The sequence below is a fragment of the Haliaeetus leucocephalus genome, unplaced genomic scaffold (assembly GCF_000737465.1).
Source record: "Haliaeetus leucocephalus isolate CR32 unplaced genomic scaffold, Haliaeetus_leucocephalus-4.0 Scaffold712, whole genome shotgun sequence".
Classification (NCBI taxonomy): Eukaryota; Metazoa; Chordata; class Aves; order Accipitriformes; family Accipitridae; genus Haliaeetus; species Haliaeetus leucocephalus.
In genome coordinates, this window is record NW_010973148.1 from 693,609 (window position 1) to 721,034 (window position 27,426).

The 27,426-nt window shown below is 36.1% G+C and overlaps 1 protein-coding gene across 6 annotated transcripts in view; it reads left to right on the forward strand.

Annotated features, from left to right (window-relative positions):
• Nucleotides 1-27,426, forward strand: part of NLGN4X (neuroligin 4, X-linked) — a 127,104-nt gene that overhangs the window by 30,049 nt on the left and 69,629 nt on the right. For 2 of the 6 annotated variants that reach the window (XM_010580425.1, XM_010580424.1), the window contains exons 2-3: nt 14,089-14,148; nt 17,730-17,882. The exons of 1 other annotated variant lie outside the window; for it this stretch is intronic. In XM_010580425.1, coding sequence (XP_010578727.1) covers nt 14,089-14,148; nt 17,730-17,882 — 213 coding nt within the window. The remainder of the gene's footprint in view (nt 1-14,088; nt 14,149-17,729; nt 17,883-27,426) is intronic. 3 more of the 6 variants (XM_010580426.1, XM_010580429.1, XM_010580428.1) reach the window with 2 other exon arrangements.

Below are 27,426 nucleotides of genomic sequence, written 5' to 3' on the forward strand. Positions count from 1 at the left end.
AGATGTATGTTTGTCTTCAGTTCAAGAAGTGGCACCTTAAGTGTCATCCATAATTTATGTAGCTTTATAAACTCTCTTTGAAGATATTCATATTCTCTCTAGCCTTGGCTCATGTAGTTTGTGTTACTGGAAAATTGTACAATATCATAATTCATCCCTTTTTCCAGATCATTAACAGAATGTTAAACAACATCAGATTAATATAGAGAATATTTCACTACACCATTAATCTTTTGCGATGTTGAAAATTGACCTCTGGTTACAACTTAACATACTCTGTGTAGCTTGTTTTTAATCCATGACATTACTTCACCTCTTTCTCTGTGAATAATTACATTCTCAACATCTTCCCACGGAAAAGGGTTTATCAAAGGCTTTTTGAAAACCCAAATAAGTTTTATCGACAAGTTTCTTTCATCAAGTATTCTATGGAGAGGCCTAAAGATTTCTAGCAGATCAAAGAGTGATGCTTTTTCTTTAAAGACAGCTGTGGGTTATTTTCTATCTATGTATCTAAATGCTTTACGATGCTTTTAATTGCTCTTTTCCTTAGGCTATAGTAATGTTATTTTTCTGGATTTTAATATGCACATTATCTGTTCCTACTAATCTTCTATTATAGTAGCCTATTTTAATTAGACACTGAAGTATTTCACTGGCAGTTCAATAATTTTATCCTCAAATCCTTTTTGAGAATAAAATACTGGTTTATCCTTAATGGATCTAGGGATATAGGTGCTAGTGTTCACTGTTCTGACACTTCAGTTTATCAAAATATGGCTTGTTGTAACTCTCTTTTGCGTATCTTTAATTCCTGGGTACTCTTAAGAGAAATGCATATTATCTTGTTGCCTCTTGTAAAACTAGATATCTAGAGAGGAAAAAGAGTAAATGTAGAACAAAGGAAGATTAACAAACATGAAATCAGAGAAACTGAAATAGCTTTCAGTTATTACTGAATGCTGAAGATGAGCAATAACCGAAGACAGCATGGGGTTGAATTAATTTCAGTAGTCTAGGGTAGCAGAGTATGTATTATGGGTAGTTACGCATGACCCTCGGGTAAAGTTAACTGAAAAAATAGAACATTATGAAACCAAAGAATGAGGGAAAAGAAGGATCAAAGTCTTGTAAGGAAGAAGTAAGAGCATCATTTCAGAAAGCTAACCAGTGTGAAGAAAAGATGGTGCTAGAGGATGCAGTAACGTGTAAAGGAATGAAGAAAGAGTTGGAAGAAAATAATTTGTCAGATGATGTCATTTTCTTGGTGTGGAAATCTGTGAGCTACTCTTGAGAGAGGGAAGATTATCAATTATTTTAATGGTCTGTTTTGCACCATACTGCTGATATTAATGGATTTGGAACCTATTTTCAAAGTCAAGAGTCTGACTCACAAATTAAGGGTTGTTACTGGAATTGCTGCTTTTTACAACAGAAATTCATAATAAAGGGAAGAGGGAAGCCATGTAGAGACCTGTGAAATGAGATACTAAAATGAAATGTGGTAAAGCCAATATGGGACAGAGAAGGGCAATGCACTTTGATCACTAGGAAAATTATATCATCAGAGTTAAAATGTGGGTGACAGCAAAGGTTTATTTAAATGTTATAATGTAGAAAGATGTTTGCACTGAACTCTAGATGCAAATTTTGCAGAATGTCCCATTATAATTTTGTTACAGGAATTATTAAATGTAGCCAAAACTAATGTGTCACAGATTTTAGAAAACAGGCAAAATAAGAACATACCCATCAGTAATGCTGGCCACGCTTCTTTTTATGCAGCCAAGGCTACAATGGGCTTTCTGGGCTGCAAGCGCACATTGCCACTTCATGTTCAGTATTTTCATCCACCAGTATCCCCAAGTCCTTCTCTGTAGGGCTGCTCCCAATCCATTCATCCCCAGTCTGTATTGCTACTCGGAGTTGCCCAGACCCAGGTGCAGAACCTTGTACTTGGCCTTGTTGAACTTCATGAGGTTCACATGGGCCCACTTTTCAAGGCTGCCAATGTCCCTCTGGATGGAATCCCTTCCCTCAAGCATATCAACTGCATCACTCAGCTTGATGTCATCTGCAAACTTGCTGAGGGTGCACTCAATCCCGCTGTATCGTTGATGAAGATTAAATAGTATTGGTCCCAGTACAGACCCTTGAGGAACACCACTAGTTACTGGTTTCCACTTGGACATTGAGCTGTTGACTGTAACCCTTTGGATAGCAGCCATGCAGCCAGTTCCTTATCCATCTAATAGTCCATCCATCATGTGCATATCTCTCCAATTTAGCAGCAAGAATGTTGTGGGGAACCATACCAAAGACTTTACCGAAGTCTAGGTAGATGACATCCATAGCTTTTCCCTTATCCAATGATGCAGTTACTCCGCAACAGAGGGCCACTGGATTAGTCAGGCATGATTTGCCTCAATTGATTTCCTTTCTTTTCTTTCCTCCACTTTCTATGGCCAATTTTATCAGGGTTTGTGGGTAAGAAGTATGAAATTACCCACTGTGGTGCCTGAAAAGCAAAACACAACACAATGGACATTGTCAGCCTTTTCAGGCATGGAAGGTTAAAAAGAGTGTGAGAACATGACAAATGTCACACAGACAACACACATGTACAACCACATACACACACAGTGAAACTAATGAAACTTGCCTTTTGGCAGTTTCCCAGCTGAGCAACAACTACTACAAAAGTCACCATTTACCTGGTGCTTTTTTTTTCTTTCAGATTTTGCTTCAGGTGAGAAACAGTTGGCAGAAATTGGGTATTCTTTAGAGTGGAGGGGAGAGTTCAAGGGCACAGAGTAAGTTCATTCTGCTACACCACATAGTCTTTGTTAGAAGGCTTTGAGCTTGGACAGGAACCGTCATCAATGCCAGGAGAAAAGTGAAGTATCACCCTGAGAGATTTGATCACAGCAATCTTTTTTGCTGTGCTTTTAAGTCTGATACCTTCTTCTTGCTGCTGTCAGTGGTAGAGAAGTTGGCTGTGGTGCCAGTATTTCTGTTTTGTTCCTGTAAGTGAAGTACATAGGACAACAGATAACATCAGCACACATACAATAATATTGCTTAAAAAAAACAAAAGAAGAAAAGCTTGACCTGTTCCTTTTCACAAGAACTGTTCATATTTAGCCAAAGACGACTGGAATCTGATTTCTTAGAAGTAATTGCATACATAAGCTGTATTATTTCCCATATGATTCTATATAGTTCATATACGATTCCCTTTAAATGCAAAATTCAACCTGTCTTTCTTCAGGTGGAATAGGAAAATCATATTATATTATATTGATATTATATCATTATATAATATTGTATGGTACCAAATGGCACATGCCATGTAGTAACTATATCATGCAGGACTTTTTATTTGCTTTTCATTTCCTACTTCTATCCCATAATGACAATTTACAGGCTACTGTTGTTTCTTTCTAAATTTTGAGTAAAGCATGAACCCCAAAATTGAAAGTGCTAAGCTTAGATTATGGCTGGAACATTGCAAAATGGAAAACCAAAATAAGACATGAATTCTCCTTATCTTTGGTCAATAGAGAAAAGATTATTCCACCAGAACAGATATATATAACCACAAACATAGTATGCAGCAAAACTAGCTAACTGATATTATCAAGTAATTGCGATTACGTGGATCAGATACTACTGAGATCAGTGCTGTGGTGTTGAAATTTGTAAGTTCAAATCATGATTCTGACTAGCTGTTTTGATGCTAGCTTAATATAATTAATAATTATATAGCATGTAAGAATCAAAAGGATCCTTGTTCAGCTTTAACATTTGTAGATAAAATTTCACAGTTTCATAATATGCTCAGAACTTACGCTTTGAAGCAGTTAGAATGTAAATAATATGGAATGCTGCAATATTGGTCTGTGCTTTCCCCCCTCTTCATCCCTCTTCCCTAATATTTTTCTGTGAAAACATCTAAAAATCTTAACAAGTTGAGGACAGAAAAGTACTGCCAGAAAATTGTGTTTTCAAGCTCCAACTATACGGACTTGTCACAACCCGGGCTGGACAGACCAGGGAGTCGTGCTGAGTTTGGAATTCCCTTGGGCTAAATTGAGGTGAAATGACACCAAATGATCAGTTAAACATTTTCTTCATGACAGAAGCAAACTGAACTGGGGAGGCATAACAGCAGGTGGTGGGGTTTCTTACAACAGGAATTGGCATGAAACTACCTCAGTAACCCGTGTAATCCATGGTAAGCATATAAATCAGTTCAGGGAAGAAAATAAGGAGAGCCCTCCCATTGGGTCAGGGGGTTCAGGGCAGACCCCCTTGCTTTCCAGACTCCTTCTCACAGAGGAGCCGAGGGGTGGCTGGATCTGCTCATAGTCCCAGACTTGGTCAACAGTTTGTGTCTGAAGGAATGAGGTGTAGGGATTATGGAAAAGGGGAGAGAATGAGAGAGCAAGACAGAAAGAAGAAAAGAGAAAGATTTCACTGGTTCTGGGTCCAGCGTTGGTCTAGTCAGCCGAGGGGTCCGGTTCCAGTAGGCACGTGCGGCTTCGGTTTGGTCTTTTTATCATCCTTGTCCCTTCTTCGGGCGGGCGCTCGACCTCATTAGGCGAATTAGGTGTCATGCGCAGTTTGTGCTTTCAGAACCTTCCAGGAAATGGGTCCGTGGGCTTGGGGGTCGTCTGGGGAGTCGCTTCCCCTTCCCTGCAGACACGACCCTTGTTTGATCTTTGGCCATGCACGGCGAGCTGCCCTGCTCAGCGTATCGGAACAGCGTATCCCGACACGGAGCTGCGCACCCTGCGGCATGGCCTATCTGTCCTGTTGCTGACCTGGGCTGATCGGCTTCTTTTCACCTGTGGTTCCGTGCCAGGCAGGGTTCGTTGTTGTGCAGAGTTTGTAATTGGGCAGAACTTGCCCCACCACGATGTTTGAGACATGAACTCTTTCGGTCTCTCACAGGACTGAATGTATTTTTTAAAGTTGTGGCTAGTATAGATTAATGAAAATCAAAATCCTATGATGACTTTATGCATAAAGTCCTACAACCTCATTAATGCTGCATGCACTATCGTTGCGTGCCAAAAGCTAAAACCTCACAAACAATAACGTGAACATAAAAGAAATTTCTGTTCTCTTTCTAGGTTTTTTTTTTTAAGTCTATGTCTGCTCCATTTAATTTCTAGGATCTTAGTGAGACTGGGAAGTGGTCTGCTCATGAAGTCCTTGCTTGTTACCCTCTAAATCCATCTCCTGACATTTAGGTAGAGTTGCACTTTTTTTAAGTAGCCTGATTCTGCTACCATGTCATCTTCAACTATCCTTCTGTGGAGATAATGAAAAATAGAATGCAAGATTTTCTTCCTTAAAAGTATGGTTTCTCTGTGTTTTATTTAGAAGTGCTGGCAGTCAGTATTTCCTTTGGTATCTTATCACAGCGTAAGTTTTTTGCAATAAAGACATTAATTTTTGTTTGGCAAAGTCATGTATGTTTTCACTACTGAGTAATAATGAATAAAATGTGTAAATGAACTTTTCTTTCCAGTTTCTATCTTATTTCCCAGGCATCTGCTATGCAATCCTAGGGAAAATCTTTTCTGTACATGTACTATTTTGGAAGTATTAGAATAATTAAATATTCATATTTCAGATTCTAAAGCTCTTCATCATCTCCACCTTACATCTGGTTTTCCATGAAATAGCTATAGTATATTCTATCCCATCTTTTCTTTTCATTTTTAATTTTTAACTCCTTTTTATTAACATTTTAGTTTTTGATAGTCTAATTGTTTAGTTGGTTTGATATTGCTAATTCAGTAGGAGTTACTACATTGTTGTGTGTAGATGAAGATGCCATTGAAATCTAGTAGAGAAAAAATGGAAAACACTAGAGTATGTGCTAAAAAAACCTAAAAACCCCCACTGACTGATGTTTTGCATGTACCTCCTTTGGATGTCTTATAACTGTAACTAACACTTCCATGATTCCCAAGTAAAAACTAAGATGTCAGAGATCCAGTAAACATCAAAATTAGAATTGAATGTGGTGCCAAAATATTATATTATCTATTACAACGGAATAAAATTACATTCTCACAGGATCCACTGAAATAACAAACACAATTATTTCCTGAATTCTCCAAAGGCAACTGCAAATTGAGCTTGTGTTCAAAATGAAGAATTAAAATAGCTGCATCAAATAATTAGAGGTATTCTTAAGAGTTGATTATTCAGCTCACAGCTTCCAGTGATGCCTACAAATGCCCAAAGGGAGGGTTTGCACAAACAACTTCACCAGCAGTTGTTAAATGCGGAGTATGTGCTTGTGTTGTTCAGCTGTCTGCAGAGAGGGTGTAACAGTTACCTTTAGTTATTAAACCTGGATGTTAATTCATGGGGTTTTTTACACATTCATTCACATTCATTTTAAAGGGGACATAGGTACTTATCTCTTAAGCTTATTTGAAAGTACTCACCATTTAGTTATAGGTAGTGTTAGGTCAACATTAGTCAATTCTTTCTGCAGTCTGGTTACCTAGATTACCTAGAGTGTAGTTACATCCAGGCTTGGGAATAACATATGTTGATTTGTGCCTTCTAATTCAGAAGTCCTATACATTCTTGGAAACTTAATTGTAGTATAATCATCATGTTAACAACCTTATGCCCCTCTGCAGCTAATTGTACTCTACCCATGTCTTACACCCGCTGACTTGCCAGTGCAGTATATTACATATGTTTCTGGACAAACTTTGCAGTTGGATTTATATATCCTACAGGGGCTCTCATGTTCTTGGATCTTTACTGCAGTATTTACCGTAGACTTATTCATGTTCTCGGTCCTCAGACAGGACTGAAGCCAGCTTCATCACAGTGCTGAGCTTATGCATGCTGGTATTTTATTTGAAGTCAACAGGACTTCTCATATGCCTAAAACTGTGTGTGCGCCTAAGAGCTTTGCCAGCACTGAGCCAGCGTAAGTAACACAGAGGAAAAGAGTGTGTTTTTAAACATTTCAGTATATCAAACTGATTGTTGTATTTTGGACGTTGTAATTCAAGAAAGTAGCATGTAGGTGTCTTTTCCAAATTTCAAAATGGTTTCGCTGATGAGAGAGGTGAGATGGGTGAAAGCAACTGCTGTGCTTCTACGTAGCAGTACTGTGCACTCAGACAAGTTAGCATTTTTACATTCACACCTCATCAAGTGCACCAATTTAGCAGAGAAATGTAAGCTATTTGAGGTCACTGCCACACTTTCATACTGACAGTGTTCCTCCTGATGCTTGTACAGAAAAATATGTGCTTCCCTCTGAATTAATTTAAATAACTATGTGGTAGATTTATGCTTTTTAATGAGTCTTTCATTATTCAATCAATAAGCATTGCAGGCTCAGTCCAGTCCTCCATCAAATAGAGTAGATTCAGTTACACTCAAAGTACAAGAAACACTCCCCGTATCTGTTGGAGGTCACTGAAAGGATAGGCTGCACAATGCCTTCTTTCTTTTGAGCCATTATAGATGGTTATGTCAAAGCAATGTACTGTATTTAGAAGGCTTTAAGTTCTAGATGTGGCGTAACTTGCATAACAAAAATCCTTATAAAAAAAATTACTGAATTTATGTAGCTACCTCATTTCTGTATTAGTTATTAATCCTCTAAAATAATAATGATTTATCTATTAATAATTATTAATAAAAGCAATCTGTTAAACCTTAATTTAATATTTTTAAAAGATTGTTATTCTCAGTGATTTTTATTCAAACCAATTTTGGGGAGGGTAAAAAATGTACCAAAATGGATTAACACAGGATGAAAGATAAAACATATTAGGTTTATTTTTTTTTCCAGGATGAATAAACACAATCTAAATAAGAATTTCAGAATAAGAAATATTTTTCAGGTGTGTTTCTTTCAGTAGCTATGACAAGCATCCAGTGTCAATGCCAGTGTTTATCTTCTTCATACCTATATTTAACAATCTTCTTAAAACAAATGGCTCACTTTCCAAAAATGAGATATATAGGAAGCTTTGAAAACTTTGACAAAAGGGAAGAGATACCCCATTTGCGCAAAGTTACATAAGTTAAGGTTTTATCTTTTGCATCTTACTTGGAATAAGAGTCAGTAGCATTTAGCTGCTGAATACAGAATATTATTATCAGAACGTAGACAGGCCAAAACTTCATGTAACAACATAGGTCCTAAGTGATAACTGTTGTTGCTATTTTCTATAACCTCTTTTTGGTCGTAACCAGTGATCAGGATCACGTATCATCTATACAGATAGTTTGAAGATTTTCCCTGCCCTGGAATCTGTGTGAATATTATATTTTCTTCGCTGAGATGAATCTCTGTCAACATACTGTCGTGGAATAAACTTGTAAGGAAAGGCACTCCTGTATCAGTCACAGAACTAATAACTCTTATTAAATCGTAGTAAATTATTTCCACAACATCCCTTGTAGTGCTTGTATCCTTCTGTGGAACTATATAGGACAGCACAGTCACACCGTGTGACAATTAATATATTCCATTGCCCTGTATGAACTTGTTGGAAGATATAACCTCATTTAAAGCATGTGAAATTGAGTGACGGACTGATTTAATGCACTTATTGTTGTCCAGGAAAACAGCTTGTGGGAAGCATACAATTTAGGGCGTGGAGTAGTCATTATTTCTGTCTTTATTTGGGAGGACCAGTATACAGAATACTACCATTTGTAAAATGTTAAGAATTCCATCCTGCTTTCATTCTCTGTACATGGAACAGTTAATGCACAGAGATGCAAGCAATTTTTCTGAAAACAAAGGTATGTGTAATCATGTAATCAAAAACTATAGGCAACATAGATTACAGAGCTGAGGTAATTTTAGAATTTCATATTTTTTATGCAACCCCTTTTTCAACCTTGTAATTTTTCGTTTGCAATAGAAGTATCTATGTAGATTTTTAAATTAGTTTTCTAAAACTAAAAAAGCCTGTGAAATAGCATTTACTTTTTGTTTTAAACCCTACTAATGCATGGAACTAAAAACTCTGTAGGGCTTTTTGCTGCATTTTCTTACAGTCCATCCAATTTCAAATATGACACAAAATTGTCGTTTAATTATCTTTTCTTGAAAATAATCATTTCCTGGCAATATAGCAGCATCTACACATTTGCTGTGGTCTGGAATTCTAGCAATTTTGTGTGTGTGTGTGTGTGTTGCAGCTGGAGTCATTAAGAACACAAATTCAATTATGTTACATGTTCCTTAGTTAAATGCTGTTCCTATACAGAGATAGCAGTTGCAACTCAAATGGCTTTGTTGTTGTTGTTAATGGTATTAGAATAATGGCCACTGTAATTGTGTGTCTTCTGCTATTCAGTGATAATATAGGAATTAAAAAAAACCCAAACAAATCTAATTCAGGCAAATTTAAGTGAAATTCTGAGCTTTCATTGGCTTCCATGTTAAAAACTACCTAGACCAGTAGGAATCTAACTCTTCATATTATTTAGGAGAGAGATGGAAGGCATCTAATTTATGGCTAAGGACTGCTTTGAAATTGAATGTGAGTGTTTGCTGGAGTTATGCACACTGTTGACAGATTATAATTTCATTTTAACACCATTTTGTGAAGGGAGTGCCAGAGAATAAACCTGTGTTCTTTCTGGACAAGTATTGACTGTATAGAGCGTTTTCATGTACATATATGTGTATGTGCACATATGTATACACCCACACACAACTCCACACACATGTTGCCAGTATTCAGTAAATAATTAAGAAATAATGGTTATTTAAATCTAGACAATATGCATATATTTCTCTTTCTCCAATTCAAAGCAACAGGCTTCTAAAAATACAGATATATGGATAGATACGTTGCCTTCCTTTGTGATCTCTCCTAACGTAGGTGATCCGTGGCCAACTTCTAAGACACTCTGACAAGCTGTAACTCTCAATAATCGTTTTCCTCCACTTCTGTTTGAAATGCCAAATGCCTCTTTTGATCTTTCTTCAGCCGCTGGATGAGAACTTCTTGGTACAGCTATAAAGGTAGCTGGAGAGCCTTGGCCATAGCCGTGAGCCAGGGACAGTGTTATGACAGCCAAACTCCCCCACTGATAGACCCGTCTTTTTGGACATAAAATGACTTAAGACTTGTGCACTAAGTGAGACTCAAAGTAAAGCTAACCCACCAGTCTTGGGAGAAATGCAGAAAGTACAGTACAGTTCTGCTTTCCTTAATACTCCCTTGAGACTGTAATGAACTGTTGACTTGAGCTGACTGTAAAATTGTAATAGTTCTCATGGGATGGGAAACCAAGAGCTTTAGAGATCTATTGAAATGGCTGTATAAATAAGACATATCACTGAGAGAATGACTATTAAATCCTGTATTAATCTGGTTTGAGCTGGAAGTTTCCAGAAGGTTGAGCATGCTCTATGTGAAACTAGGAGGTCATACAACTAATAATGTGCTGTGTGATTTCTGAAAACTGAGCGCTTTCCCAAAATTAAATGGGGTCAAAAGGTACACTGTGTAACAGATGGAGCAATTACATATAAAATGCAAAGAAATGGCATCAGCTTAAGCAGCAGTTGATAATTTTTTGCTGCCGTTAGAGGCTTCAGAATGGATACCTAAAGTGCAAGCACTGGTAAACTGCATGCATGGGAGCTGACTACATTGCATATATACGATACATATTATCTGAATGGAGGAAGATGTAGCATAAATTGTGAATACATCTGGCAAGACTTGCAACCACAGAAAATCTGTTTCTGAATGAGATTTTTATTCATTATCAAAGGAGATGTAAGCCAGAGGATGTGCGTACAGTGGGTCTAGAGCACAAGTCCTATGAGGAGCGGCTGAGGGAATTGGTCTGGAGAAAAGGAGGCTGAGGGGAGACCTTATCGCTCTCTACAACTACCTGAAAGGAGGGTGTAGTGAGGTGGGTGTTGGTCTCTTCTATCAAGTAACTAGTGATAGGAAGAGAGGAAATTGCCTCAAGTAGCGGCAGGGGAGGTTTAGATTGGATATTAGGAAAAATTTCTTTACCGAAAGGGTTGTTGAGCATTGGAACAGGCTGCTCAGGGAAGTGGTTGAGTCACCATCCCTGGAGGTATTTAAAAGATGTGTAGATGTGGCGCTTAGGGACATGGTTTAGTGGTGGACTTGGCAGTGTTGGGTTAACAGTTGGACTCGATGATCTTAAAGGTCTTTACCAACCTAAGTGATTTTATGATTCTATGATTATATGGCTAGTACCCACAGTATGAAAAAAATCCAATGTGGCAGGAACACAGAAATCCTGTTTGAGAACTCATTGATGCAATCTATTTTATCAGATCTCAAAATGAATTTAAAACCCCCTTAAAACGAAGAACTTAGTTATAAAAATGTATTTCAGTTACCAATAGAAAAAATGAAAAATTGTTCCACAGCACATAGGAGAAACAGCATTCCCACTCACATTGTAATTAAATACACTTTAGAATTATATTAAGTTGTTCTGAAAATTGGTTACTCCATGATTTCTTCAAGCTGTGAAGAATTAAAAGAGAAATAAAGAATGTTTCAAATATTGCAGATAACCTTATGTCACATACCTGTGTTACATGTCATTTGTGTCTCATCACATCTAGTACCAAGGTGTGGTGACAGTTTCTAAATTCTCATTACACTTGTGTTGTTCTTTCTGAAGCACACTGAACCAGAGTCACTTCAGGAAGCATATTAGAGAGAAAATCCTTGGAATATGTTACTGATATATATATTGATGATTTTGAGCGGGGTAGTAGCTGAACTAAAATGCTTTGGGACACATCTACTTCTTTCACTCAAATTACTTTAAATATGGATTACAGTCTAAATAATTACACATAGAGTTTTTGTCTACAGGCACTATATATATAGGGTCACACTGATTTTGTTATTTTTTAATTCATAGGAATATTATGTGGTAGTTGATTTTATATTTCGCATATGATTATCATATTTTTTTAATCAAACAATTAGAAAACTACCTCACTGGGTGAAATGAGATCAAAATTTCTTCTGTTACGTGCTTTCAAACTTGTGCCTAGGTGGATTTATTGTCTATGAGTAATTATTTCTCATTCGTTTTTTACATGAATCCAAAACAGTTTAAGGGCAATTTATAGGTGGAGTACTTGGTTTATCTAAATACAAAACTAATTTTATTTGGGTAGCACTTGAGAAAGGATTCAACCTTTATTGGGCTACAGCTAATTTGGAAAAGTATTTTAAAAAAAGGGCAAAACTTGGATGGTGATTGAGACTTAGAGCCTGCATCTAACATTTCTCAAAGAAATTGATAGATTAGAGAGCATCTGTATTTCACTGACAGTGATATTTTACCTAGTTAATTATGTACTGAATACATATAATTGTATAACTGAATGCACTTGTGTACTACATAACACAATAATTGTGTACAACTGCATTGAAGATGCCGGCTTTGTGTGGAGGTGGAGTCTCAGCCACTGCTTTTCACATTTTGACTCACTAATCACTGTCACTATATATAAAATGGTGATGTTTCCAGAAAATTTCTATAGAACTCTGTATTCTGTCTGTATCAAGAAGACAAGCAAGCCAATGCACAGAACCCTAAACTGTATTAGCAAATCTTAAGCACTTTAGTAACAATTAACCACATTCTGTCTTACAATCATGGACTGAGGTTTACTTGAAACCTTAAATTGTGAGAGATAGAGGGACATTTTAAATAGTAGAATAAAAAAAAGTAATAAAATAATTATTTTATTTTAGCTAAATATGATGTCTCTGTGACATATTCAGATTTCGTATACAAACTCATACATAAACAAGTTAAAAAAAGTATAGTGTTCTTTTTCATTATGTCTTAAAAAGACACTTCCAAATAAAGACAATTCAGGAAAAAAATTGTTACGTCTGGTGACTTAGACCATTTTATTTGTTTAGTAGCCATATTTCATTTCTGAACTAAACTAGAAATTGAGTTTCCTATTCATGTTTCACTCTTTTATCAAGTAACCTTTTACATTACAGAGGGCTACTCTCTACAGGAGCAAGCATAGTATAATGAAACGTTGGTTGCAAGGATAACTTGGTGTCTTTTTTTTTTTTAGTCGGAAAACAAGTACTGCCCAAGGAGAGGGGTGGGGAAAACTGTTTATTTCCTCTTGCTCCCATAAGCACAGGCTATGGCATGTATGGACATGTGTGTGTATGTGTGTGCGTCTGTGCATGTGTACACCTCAAAAGTATTTTGAGAAAGCATACTGAATACAAATTAAAATATATTCTTTACTAAATCTTCTAATAAATAAGTGCAAGTTCTTTATCATGGTAAGTAACTGTTTTCAGTAAATTTCTAGGTTTTTCTAAAGAGTGTGAAATGTGGTATAATAGGAACCAAGGCTACTTTTGGACCAATTTCGTGTCTGGGATTGACTCAACTCTCTTTCACCTTTGTTTACAGTCTGTTATTTGAAGTATCTTTTTGCTCCTATTGGAAGCAAGTTTAAATTTTAAGGAGGTCTTTATGGTTTGTCTTGGTCCATTCAAATTGTGTAAGACTCAATGATAATTTTATTTGCATTGGTTCCATTTAAAATTCAGGTTGTAGCTAATTCTTAATAAATCCTAATGAGGATGAATAAAATGTTAAGTCGTTGAAAATAGTGACTGAAGGCATTAGTTCTTCAAGGTTGCAGAACAGAATGAAATAAATTGCATTTCTTGTGTAGAAACATAATTTGGTAAATTTTTTAATATACTTTTTTGGTTTATATTATTCTTTTTTAATAGCACATTAATTTTGTTTTTGCAGAAATCACTTTTAACTGAAGTAACTGCATTGTCACAGAATACGATACATTTTTTCAAATATTTTCAATTTGTTCTTCTTGACATTTTATGTTTATGTGCAGTTTGCATCTTTTTTGTTTTTCAATTTCCAATGTAACAGATTTTGACATTTTTGTTACATTTTTTTTTGTACTAGTGGTTTTTTTTTTATTTTTGAGAACCTGCTGTTTTTGAATTCTCTTTTTTCCCTTTATTCTCCTCCTCACTATGATCCCAGGAGCCAACACAAAGAAAAGCGCAGATGATATAACCAGTAATGATCGTGGTGAAGATGAAGGTATTTTTTGTTTTTTCAAAGCTCAACCCTGATGCATGAACATAAACTTTTTAATTTTTATTATAATAATAATTGTTATTGTTATTGCTATTATTTCAACATGATTTTTAGTCCCTTATTTGCAGAAGCACACTTCAGTGTGCTTCTTTATTTTCTTCTTTAGAAATTACTTTCATTGTTTTTCTTTTTAAAATCCAAATTAGCATATAGATGACTGCAGTTCCTCTGTGACATAGGTGTAAAGGTTATTCCTAAATGTGTGTGAAGTGAGTAACAAATATTATTTGAAACCACATACTTTTTCCCCCTATTCTTTCTTAGGTTGAGAAAATGGAATTTAAAAACATGCATGTGCTCTTTTCCATCCTACACATTTTGTAAATTCACCTGTTTGAAATTCATGAAAAAACTCACATATATCCTTCCTTTCATTTCCACTGTTTCCCCAGTGCACATGCTGTACATTGAAGCAGTTGAATTGTGCTTTGTCTTTGCTATTTTTATTTACTTATTTATTTTTTTCTCACAGGATGTGGTTTATTTCAGGACACAAAAATAAAGGAAGCTGTTGATGTTGCTTTATTTTTTTTCCTGTAATCAGCTAGCCTCTGAGATACATTCGTTCTGACTCTGACCACATTCCCACTGAAATCAATGACAATCATTTCCATTGACTTCTTTCAGAGTTGGATTGGATTCCCTGAAAGGAAATGTTAAAGTTCACAGTGAAGTACCCCAAAAAATTTTTACAAGGAAATACTTTTTTCTTGCCTTGGCACAGCAAAGCTATTTAGGATGCACTGAAATAGAAAGAAGTCATGAAATCTTCCTCTATTCTCACCCTTCCTTTTCATTAAAGTGACACTGACAGTTTATTTTACTTTAAATATTTACCAAATTAAGAAAAATATTTTCAAATTAATTGAGAAGATAACAACCTTGGGTAGTTTATTGCTCTGTTTTTGAAGCAATGTGTTTCTTAATCCTCTCACACCTGGCCAATCTGAAGTGATATTCCATGTCTTTTTTCCTGTTTTCTTCTATCTGACATCAGTTCAAATAATTTTGAAAAATTTGTCCTCTCTGTTCCCCTTAGAATCACATATACTGCAGCGAGGACACTCTCTCCTCTTTTCCTAGGAGTTCAGCTCAATTGTAGCTAATCTATCTATATATAAAATACCGTAATAAAAATCTCTGCTCTTTGATTCCCACTGGTTGCCCTCTACTGTACCACATTCATTGCTGAATTACACTATTTCTTATAACACAAAAATGCTGTGCGGAATACTCCAAAATTACTCTGTTGTTTTCCGAATGTCACCTTCCTATTTCTGTGCAATATATGCTTTTCTTTAAATGATGGCATCATCATTTTCTATACCAAATTCTGTAGTTAATTTTAAAGCAAAAGATAAGTAACAAGCAAAACCAAAATTACTTTAAAAAATTTTAGATAGCTATTGAATACATTATTATTCAGGCTTCTTAAAAAATTGTAAAATGTTAGGGTTTCATGATTAACAAGGGCATCCATTTTAGATGTATGCACATAAAGCATGGAGCTCATTTCCTTTATGTTGAAGCTAATCATGTTCCCATTGAAGGGGAAGAGGAAACCTCCCATTGACTTCAGCAGTGAAAGATTCAACCCTGAGGTAGAACTATGTAATAATGAAATATTAAATACAACAAATCATGCCATGAGACTTTGGAGAGAGAAGGGAAAGGTAATTCAGTAACACAAATAATTGTGTTAAGTAATTGTTGCTTTCATTTTTTGAGGGCTTAGGTGTGCCTTCACAGAAGAAACACTTTCATGTACTTTGCTGAAAATGCTGAGAATAAAAAAAAAATACATCCACTAGAATGCACCTCATTGCTTTATATGATCTGTTTAATGGCTGCATTACTCTTATAGTCACAACAATTGAAAAGATCTTATCACAAAAACGTTTGTTCTGCTGCTCCAGTAAAACACATAAAATACAATATGTAAAGTATATATCTTTTTATGTAAATAAGGCAGATTCTATGACAAGCCTTAAACTCTGACAACTAAACAGGTGTACATTGGAGCCTGGGCATACATTCCTTGCACTTACCTGACAATTTTTGATATTTAGGGTAGTGCGTACACATGAGTAAAGTAAAAGTAGGCCATACGAATATAACCAGTCAAAAATTACCTTTAAATATGCTGAGATTAGTTCCACATATACAAAATAATATTATATATGTGGTACCTCATTGCTGATCATGTTCTGGGTATCTTTGAGTATTTCCTAACAAACCTGAGAAGGAAGAGTTTTGGAAGGCTTTCAAACCCAGGTGCCCTACTTCTAGGTATTTAGCTCAGATTTTTCTTCCTCCACTTCCCTTTTCCACTGTTCAATATATGCCTATCCTACCCAAATGAGAACATTGCTTTTTTTTTTGTTTGTTTAATCCTGATCGAATAGTCAGAGATTCTGCTCTCCCTTGGGTGTTGTACTATATGATTGAAAGAAATGCTCCTATTCCACATGCAGATACACTGAATTATTTGTAAAAGGTGTGTATATCTAACGGCAGCTTGCTGAATTGCCCTCTGCTTTTTAAAGGAGCTTAGCCCCTGTTCCCACTGTTTCTGTAGAGAACATAAGTTCCTAACTGAGGTAGTCTGAACCATCTCTGGGATCAGGAGCCTAACTTTTTGGTTATTAGAGGAAGAGAGATTAATCCGGTCCTAAATATACCCCAAATCATTGATTAGTGCATCTTTATAACTCACTCTGAAGTATGAAAATATTACTGTCAACTTCATTTAACTTTGTTTTAGAAATAAAGACCTAACTATTTACCTGTTTGAAAGTAGTCAAGAGCTTTTCTGTGTATACAAAAGATCAGCCATACCATTAAGGAGCATTAATTCAAGGCTGTTCTTTAAGCCTTAGCTACCATGACAAGGAAAACTACAACACAAAAGACATCATTTGATTTAAATACAAAAAATCTGGGCCATGAGTTCACGTAAATTCTCTTTGTTTGTTAATTCCTAAGCTCTTTGAAAGAAGGGACAGTTTACTATGTTTACTTCTATCAGAACAATTTGATTTTGTGATATTATCTCTTGCTGAACTATTGGGAATATAATTTCAACAATTATGTCTCAGTGAGGAATGGGAAAGTATGGATCATTATTGTAATTTTATTATTAGATGTACAGATATTTCTAAATTGGCCTATACTTGAATCAGAATATTCTAAAAAAAGACAAGATTATTCCATAATTGGATTTTTCTCTTCAGGCTTTTAGATGCTTATATTCAAATTAAATTCCTTGTAATATTGAAAGCATTTCAAGTGTTCTGAGAATATTTCAGAGGAAATAGTATTTGAAGTAACCAAAAGAAATATTCAAACTATAAATATTAGCCTTGTAGGATGATCCTGAAATGTTTAAGCTAGCTGATTAAAGTGGTGGTGATGACATTGAAAACATAGGAAATAATTAAGAATATTTTTAGCACTGTTATAAATTGCCATATTTCCTTATTTTTTATTACTTTATTATGTTTTCCTTACTTGACTTTTTTCAGACATTCATGATCAGAACAGCAAGAAACCCGTTATGGTCTACATCCATGGTGGATCTTACATGGAGGGTACTGGCAATATGATTGATGGCAGCATTCTCGCAAGTTATGGAAATGTCATTGTTGTCACTCTCAATTACAGGCTGGGGGTTTTAGGTAAGTGACTCTTTCCTTCATCACCAATTGCACAGAAATATTTGATTACTTAATTTATCTACTGATTGATCATAGGTCCTTGGACCAGTTTTGTTTTCAAAACAGAACATTCTTGCTGGTGGATTTTGAATTCTGTTCAATGTTTTATGGAAAGTGGGCTAGGCTACATTCTTTTTGACAACTGCTGGTTTATGTTAAATTTGTCATCAGCTCATATTTGCTTTTGGCTCACTGATTTAATAAGTTTTGAGAACTTGTATTTTTTCTTATTAAAATTTTCTCGATTCCATGTGGAAAAAAAAATAAATAAAATTAATCAAGAAGTGAGTACTCACCAGTTTCTAAACAGTTGGTAATGGTAAAAAGAGGGAAAATGTTACTATTTATCTGTATTTATTATTTCTGTGTTCAAATTGTTTTTTAGGGCAGAAGATGTAGAGGTAATATAGACAAAACAGGCTATATACACTGATGGAATTTATGTTGCAGGTAATACGGAGTCAAGGGGTTTCAAGGAGTAATGTAAAATTATCTTCCTAAATACAAGGAACTAATCCATACTCATGAATTATAATACTGAGAGAAGTTAGTACTTCTGTCTTCCAAACAGAACAAGAGCTGCATCTTCTTAATATTATAAATATTCCTCTGTCAGCATTAGATTGAATAAAAAATGTCAAGGGATTGAAACCCCCCAGCAGGACCAGAGCCTGCAAGTGTGACGCTTCCCGTAGCTGAAGTAAGAACGCTTCATCAACACCTTCCCCTTGGTTGGGTGGCCTGTAGTAAACACCAACCACAAGGTTTCTGTGTTGGCTTGGCCTCTAATTTTCATCCGTAAGCTCTCAACCTGTTCATCGCCGTTTTTCAAAGATGGCTGTATACAGTCAATCCATTTTTTTATACAGAGGGCAACCCCTCACCACTACCTCTCCTTCCTTGCGTGTCCCTTCTGAACAGTTTACAGCCATTGACTGCAGTGCTCCAGCCGTGTGATTTGTCCCACCAAATTTCAGTGACAGTGATCAGTTCGTAGTTTTCTAGCTGCACAGTGCCTTCTAGCTCCTTTTGTTTGTTACCCATGCTGCATTGGTATAGAGACGCTTCAGTTGGGCTATCGACCATGTCACCTTTTTAGAGGAAAATGCCCTAATTCCTTTGGGGCAGTTCATAGGTGTTTCCCCGTTGGTTCCTAATATATCAGCAGCCCCTGGCTCTTCTCTGGTACCCCAAACTCCATCCCCTTCCCCTGCTAAATCTAGTTTAAAGCTCTCCCTGTAAGTCTGGCCAACTTGTTGGCAAAGAGCCTGTTCCCTCACTTGGTCAGATGAATCCCTGCAGAGCCGCCAGCAGCCTGATCACCGGCGGAGTGGGCAGCACTACCCGTGCGCCCTGCCTTCGCCGCACGAACTGCCACACAAACTGCCGATGCTGCTCCCAACCCACATCGTCCCTGTTCGCAGCGCTCCTGGTAGCTGGCGTTCCCCAAAGGCCGGGTTTATGCAGCTTCCCGTGTTTGAACCAGCCCCAGGGACCACCAGCACTGTCCCACTCTCACCCGACCATCTCGCAAGACCCGTCTCCTACTGGTTGGTACCTCCCCCACCAGTAGCCCAAGGGTGCTGGGGGTCCAGAGACCTCCTCAGACATCTCCTGGGGACCTGGCAACCCTCACACCGCTCTTGGCAGGAGGTAACTGCTGCTGCTGCCACTGCTAGCATCAGCTTCCCAAGGTTTAACTGCGGGAAAAAATCCCAGTTTGAGATCCTGGGAACAAATCGATAATGGTGGTTACATATGTTTAAAAAAGCCTGGATTTTGGAAATGCATCTTCATAGATGAGGGAAAATGAAAATTGTTAGGGACCACTTACTTTACCTGACTGTCCTTCACTGAGTTTGGCCTCAAGAAATATCTGTACAGCCATGCCATATTGTCAAGGTAGTAGAACATAAACTATATGGGTTTCTTTTACTGCCTTCTGATATAGTATAATTTTAATTAATTTTAATGGAATCTGTGATCATCCTATAACTTAGTAAAAGTCTTATGATTTGAAAAGACCTGGTTTTAACACACAACACTGCACCCTTTGAATTTTAAAACCAGGTTTTAGCAGGCACCATAAAGAAAAGGTTTCTCCATCTTTTATAGGCTGAAGTCTGGTTGTCTGTTGGCTATAACTGACATGACTGAAAATTCTAGTCTCGCGTTAACCAGAAAACAGGCGTCCTACACAGAAGAAAGGCTTTACTTGCAGTAGCTGTAACATGGTGATCTTCAGGGCTATAAAACATTTTAACTGGGTGATAGAGACAAATATCTTCATCGCTATCTTTTCTTCTTGCATCTGGCTAAAACATAAGCCTTTAGATTGTGCACTGAACAATCGATATTTACCTCTAACTCCAGAATACAGAAGAACCACATTTCCTCTCCGTCTTGGAGGACTGTGGAGCTGCTCTGGGAATAAGTACCTCATCTCTCTCTCTCTGTGTTTAAGTAGCATGATGGCAAAATAGCAGACAGCTGGTCCCAAGACTTTCAAACTTTTTAGTTATCCCTCTCTATACTTGGAATAAAAGTATTTCTGGAATTATTCTTCCTGAGATTTCTAGACCCCCCAGAATGCATGCAGCAATAGTATGGGTTGCTGATGTTATTTAGAAGGCCATATTTTCCCTTTGAGTATAAATTTGCATTTATCAAAATATATTCCATGGATAGGATCCTTTTGGGACAATAAAAGAGAAAGATTTAGCTTTTCCTTTTAATTATTTTAGTGGGTGCTATTCAAAAAGTGGAGTGCTGTGGTGCTTTGTTTAGTTTCTTGTGCACTTTAAGGTTTGGGAGGATCATGCCTCTGCCCAGCTCAGCAGTTTCTGTTCCTACTCATATGTCACCCTGGTGATGACTGAAGACACTGCTGGAGCTAGAGAAAATTGCTAACTTGTCCCAGTGAAAGGCAGTGCTCCCGTACCTTGATAAATTCAATATAGTGACACACTGAAATACTAAATTCTGCTGCCTCTCCACCCCCACCCCATGCTTTGAGCACTGTGTAGAATGATAGTATTTTTTATAAGGAGTTGAAATTATTCAACAGTTGAGTTGAATTTTCAAGATTCCCAAACTATTTAGGGAATTATTTACCTGACATAATGGAAATTCAGCAGAATGGGAGGATTAGACAAAATAGGTACCCTAATTCAAAGACTGTTCTAGTATTACAAAAAATGGGATGGTTTGAATGACCTGACTCACTCAGTTTAGATACTGCTCAATTCTTCTTCATTATCTATGTTCATAGTCTTCCTAGATATGCTTTAAGAAGAAGTAACATCTTTCCAACCTAGCTATAAACACTGTTTTAGTGCCTTTTTCAGGATTATGTTGGCAGGAAGAATACAGAAGAGGGGTTTATGTTTATTGTTGTTTTACAGTGACATGACCTGAATTGTCTGTCTCATGGTGAGACTTTGATATGCTGAATCCCTCTTTAGCTTGTGTAACAGTAAAAATTAAATCTGACAAATCACCTTCCCTCCAAAAAAACCACCAAAACCAAAACAATAAAACCAAAGCCCCAAAGCCCTAGCACAATGTTTTTTATGCAGTTAAAATCAGTCATGGTGTTATACGCTTTGAAGAAAAAATCTTAAGCAATCTTCAAAAAAGTTATCATATTCAAATACGAACTTGGTGTTCTTGTGTGAGCTATTATAGGCAAAACCAGAGTTGAATTCTAGAAATATGAATCAGGCATTTCGGAAACCAGGGTGTTATTACAGAAAAAAAGGAAAAGGCAAAACCTGAGATGAATTCTGGAAATATAAATCAGGTATTTTGAAAGCCAGAGTTAAATGAAACATGTACTGCAGTAAATGAGACGCACTCAGAGTTCAAAATTGTAAAATTGACTTAGCATTTCCGAGACCACTTGCAATTTAACATTTTCTTCCTCTTAGAATTCCAAATCATGCAGATAAGAATAGTCTATCTCTTATCTATCTCCCTTTTTGGCAATAAGCATCCATTTTAAGTACTCTGTCTGAAAAGGCTGGATATCCTTTTAGTAGAAATTATATCCACATGCAATTATAGCTCTGTATAAGTGATCATATTAGGCACTGTAATATAAATCAGAGTTCGGTTTACAAGGAGTCTTAGTACTTCTGGAAGTTACTGAGAACCTTAGCTTTCTTTACTTCACCGAGTGCCCGGTTTGCAAGTTAAAACATCAATGCACTGAAACAGTGTATGTTGTAAATGAACTGCTTAGGATTTGACTGACCATTGTAGATCCCTTCCAACTGAACTATATTCTGTTCTATTCTATTCAGCATTAATAGAAGCAAGCAAGTAGTATATGACCTCGTGAGCCAGATTCTTTCATATTGGCAATGTACAATAGTCTACAATATGTTAACTTTTATCTTCACTAGTGTAACTGTTGTACAGAATGACTCTGTATTTTAAATTCAGACATGCAGATACCTGTTCCCTTTGTGCCTCCAGACAGCCCTCCTCTACCTCCAGTGCGTGTAATTCCACTGGTACAGAAAACTTAAAGATGGTCTCCTGGTAGAAAAGGCCAGAGGTAGATTAGTACACATAGGAATGACCCAGGAGCTGGAGTGTGCTAAGTAAATCACAGTTTGATGCTTACACAAGAAAGGAGTTTTATTTAAGCTCAATTTAGCTTATAGTGACTGCATGGCTGAAGCCAATGCAAACTTCACTACATCGCCCCACCTACATCTCTAAGCTTCGTGCAGAAGATTTCCTGGCCAGTTTGGTCCCTGGCCTGTCTTCTTAGTTGGCCAATAATTGTGTCAGCTAATGTCAGTTGTCGTAGCTGATTTTCTACATCAGTGGAACTCCTAAATTCCCAGCAATGACACAGAAGTGTTAATTCCATTGCTATCAACACATTTTTGCAGACATCAGAATTACGCTTTTCATTATTTATTTTTTGTAAATCTTATCTTTTTCTCTTGTTTTAAATCTATTTTTAAGTCACAGAAATTGTGTTTGTGCAAATGCAGCTGACAAACTCCATCCATATCCCATTGTTTTTGGATGTCATGTCACTACATCTTCTGTTTCAAACATCAGAAGCAACAATTATGTAAGTTACAGCGTCATCAGAAGCTATTTGTACATTCATAGTGTTCCTAACATTAGGTTCTTCCCTTCATAGAGTGAGTACATGGTCCACTGTGATTGTGTCTTACAATCACAAATACACTTAATAGCTTGTTCTGCTCTCTTATGACTTGCTTTTATAGCATCTGAACTCCCAATAAGCTTAGATAACTTTAATATAATTCTGTAGTCAAGGGGCAAGAATGGACTTCCTTGAAATGTGATTGTCAAAACTGGAATTTAGCAAGAACCTTTTGAAAGAGAGTTTCTCTTACCTAAATGCAACAAATTCTGCTTCCTCCAGGCTTGATGGATTGACCCAGCTGACGAAGCTAGTAAAGCATGCTCTCAGAAAATAGTTTTTATCATAGCCTATATAGTCAAACAGAACAAAAAGCTACAAGACAATGTAAGAGAAGTAAAAGAGATACGATTTTTAGGTAATTCACTGAGTTTTGGTAATTCACTGAGTAAGCTGATGCTTGTTCATCACTCTGAGCATATCTTTAATAACATTTTGTGTTAACTAAGATTTCTAATATATTCTTTTAACAAGTGTGTCCCTACTGTGTGTGAAAGAATTAGAGGTTTGGTTTTTGAAATTATATACTTATGCTGGTATTTGCAGTGCAAAAAGAGTGTCCTGATTTGATAAACATCTTCAGAAATTATGAGTAACAGTTAGGTGTTCTGTCTGTATTTGAGACAACTTTTTGTATTGATGTTCAAATATGGATGGAGTACCTGAACTTTAGATGGACAACAGTGAGGACTTCTATATCTTTATAATAAATATGTGAAGGAAACCCAAGCAAATGTTGCTACTTTAAAAAAACAGTCTGATCTCATGCATTAGCTACTTCCAAAGGAAGAATCAAGTGCACAAAATGCTGCATGTATTGATATAAGCGTGTGTTACCTGCAGTTTAGAAAATGAGAAAGTAATTTAGGGTCTTCCAAAGTAAAAAGCTAGTTTTTGAAAACATTCTATGAGGGTGCCTGTGCACATAAACTACAGTGAAAACATTAAACATGCTTGTAGAGTAAATATAACTCATTCAAATCTCTATAACTCATTTGAAACTCACAAACATTTAGACACATTTTTGTGAGATATTTTTATGTAATTGAAAGCTTATTTGATAAGATTTCTAAACATGATAAAATGTATATTTATAGTGAATTGTTGTCACATTGATGGTCAAGATTCTGTTTTCATGATATATTTTAGTATTAAACTGTTTTTTTTAATATAATCCATTTAAATTTTGTGGAGATTCCATAGTTAATCACTTTATACAAAAGACATGTTTTTATAAAACGTAAAGGACATTTTTTCTGAATCTTATGTAAGGAAATGTTGACTCTGTATTCCCTATTTTTTCCTTTGATATTTTGAATTCCTAATATCATTATTGATACTCTAAAATATTTATATTAATCAGTGACCTATTGGCACTGAACGTTAACATGCTATGAGGTAGTTCTAGTTTACTTTACATTTCCTGGTATTGCATACATGTGGAAGCACGGCAGTCATCACTTGAATGTTTCTGGCAACATCAAGGTAAGTGTGACTCTATCTATCTAGATTAATGTAAAACAATATTATGAGTTGACATGTGACTATGAAAATATGACAATTTTTTCATAGTATTTATTAATTTAGTTATTAATTCAGTAATTTCCTTTTTTTTCTCTGTAATAACACTGACAAGTAAGAATTTCCTGCAGAGTGTAATTTATTTTTCAAGTATCATGCTTTTAGATGATTCATCTATATTTTTCTATGAATTCCTTATTCCTTCCTTGAAACTGTGTGGTTTTCTACTTATTTCGGCAGTAATCATTCCATATTAGCAATATGCCTTTTAAATAAGATTTGAAGAAAAACAAACAGGAATTATTATTTCAGAATTTGCAGAAAGGCAATAATGAAAATTTGTACTTTAAAAGTAGCAAGTCTTGACCATATTAGTACTTTTTTTTTCAGACTGGAACCATATTTCAGTGTAGTTTCAACTCATTAGTACTGAGTGGAGCTTTTGCCTGAAAGTTTGCAAGAAGAGATCAAAGTTAGGGTCAGATTCCATCCTCACGTACACCTATAAAGTAGGCTGAGGGAACTAAAATCTTGGAGTATAGCCTGGCACCTTTTGTTCATTTTTTTGTATTTAACTCGTGGATTTTATGTTACTATGACAAAATGCAGAAATTAACTCAATGACAGTGATAACCTGGTATAAAACTGAAAGTATTGCCTTACTGTTATTGTCCTAATTAGTGAGAAAAGAAGGGTAAAAAGCTATTGAAATAACCTGAGATTAAGCAACTGTCACTATAAAATAATAGTAAAAAAAGAAAGCGATTTTAAAGTTCAAGTGAAGTTCAAATTTCCTTCAACAACTAATACAGTATGTACTGATCCAGGAAAAAAACCCCTCTTGCTATAAAACCTTCCATTTCATCTTTGTTATTCACAAAGTGTTTAAATCTGGAGTTACAGTTCTTCTCACAACTGCAGAATTTCAGTATAAATTCTAAGGGGAGAAAATGAGAGTTACTGGTTGCTCATGCTTCCAAGCATCTGCTGGCCTGCTCTGCAGTTTCTCTCAAAAATATAATCTTGCAGAAATGAATGACTTAATAAATTGTCTAGTTGATTTTTCTTTTATGCTTATCTAAGCCTGTGACGGCCAGCAGGCAGTTGTGCAGGAGAATTTGTGGTAAGGGCTTAGAACTTACTGACCACGCTGTTGTTCTTTTTCTTCCCTATGCAACTAATACTCCTTTTTGCAGGAGTTAATCTGATTGAAGTGTGCAGTTTTGGGAACTCCAAAAGGAGTTGGAAGCCGCAACACAGCACAGACTGGAGTGTATACCATAAGGCATGTAGAGCTGAGCTTGCATTTGAAAGTGACAAGTTGCTCTTAGCAACTTGCATGAAAGTCCATTTCCAGCTACAGTTTGTAAAGGCTTACTGGCAGCTGTCATTCTTCTTATTGAGGCTCTTACTGAAATCAGATGCTGCTTAGGTTTGCTTGGTATTTTCATTTGCTTATACCTTGTGAGCAGTGATAAAAACTCTTACAAAAAAGCACAAATTATATCAATCTTCTAGCAGTTAAGGAATTATAATGTCCACCAGAGAAATGAAAAAATGGTGGAAAGAGACTGTGGGAAATCTGAAACACTCTTGAATCTGTGCAAGAAATCTTTGAGTGGAAAGGCAGGACTTCTTCATTGTTTTCTTTTCTTTTTCTTCATATTCTGGCAAAGCAGGTCAGTCAGAACATTGGACTTCCTTTATAATGCTGTTCACATCTATGGGCTAGATCCTGTGGTAGGATAAATCGTAAGAACTCTGCTGGATATTGCTCATAATGCCCATTTCTCACTTTTTTTTCTTTTTAAAATTTGTTATGCAATATACGTAAGTTCTCTTGTCAGCTTGGATCATAAGGATTTTATTTATTGAAATCTGAAACTTTACACTTGACTTCATGTCAGTCAAAATAAGGTGAAAGATTTGGAATGCTTTTATATGATAGAACAAACATAGGGGAGAGGAAGAGTCCACCTGTAATTTAAAACATTGTCTTAATATGGATGTAAAATATTTTCACAATATTTTTTAGATTCTGAGACTTTAACAGCTCTAATTTAGAGCATCAGGCTTAAATGCAATGATGATATACTGATAATACATACATTGCTTGTATTGTAGCTTACTGTAGAAAAAAACCTGTGGATGAAGTTTTAAGTGAATTGAAGTCAATAAGAAGTTTACTAGTCAACTCAAATGGGTCAAGATTTCATTGTATTTAATACCTTTTTCATAAGAAGCCAACAACATGATAGTCTGCGTTTTTAAACAGAGTTTTGTATAATTTCCTCAAAAGTGTAAATGCATGGGTTTAATACTATTATAAAGATTCTGGCCGACTAAAAGAAATACATGTTAAAGCTTTCATTTTCTATGAAATCTTCCATAACTGCAGGGGCTTGCAATGTTTTATACAGAAATCAGAACGAAAAAAATGTAAAGTGTAACTCAGTCTAACCATCCCTGGAAATGAGCCTGATAAGAAAAGTGGAATGGCAAAAATGTGCGTGAGGTACCTGGTAATGTCAGTATGTGGCTCATGAGGCAGGGGAGCATTGCACAATGGTTTGTAGAGTTAAAGTTGCCTGATTGCACCAGCCAATGAGACGTACTCTTGGAAAGATAGCACAAAACCAATGCATTTTTTCCTGAATTATTTCAGACCTCCATATCATTCCTTGCAATCACAGACTGACTGGCACTGAAGGCTCAAAATATGTTTACTGCTTTACAATACCCTATCAAGTCTCAGCTCTGTTGTACTAGCCACTATATGAATATAGGGTATAC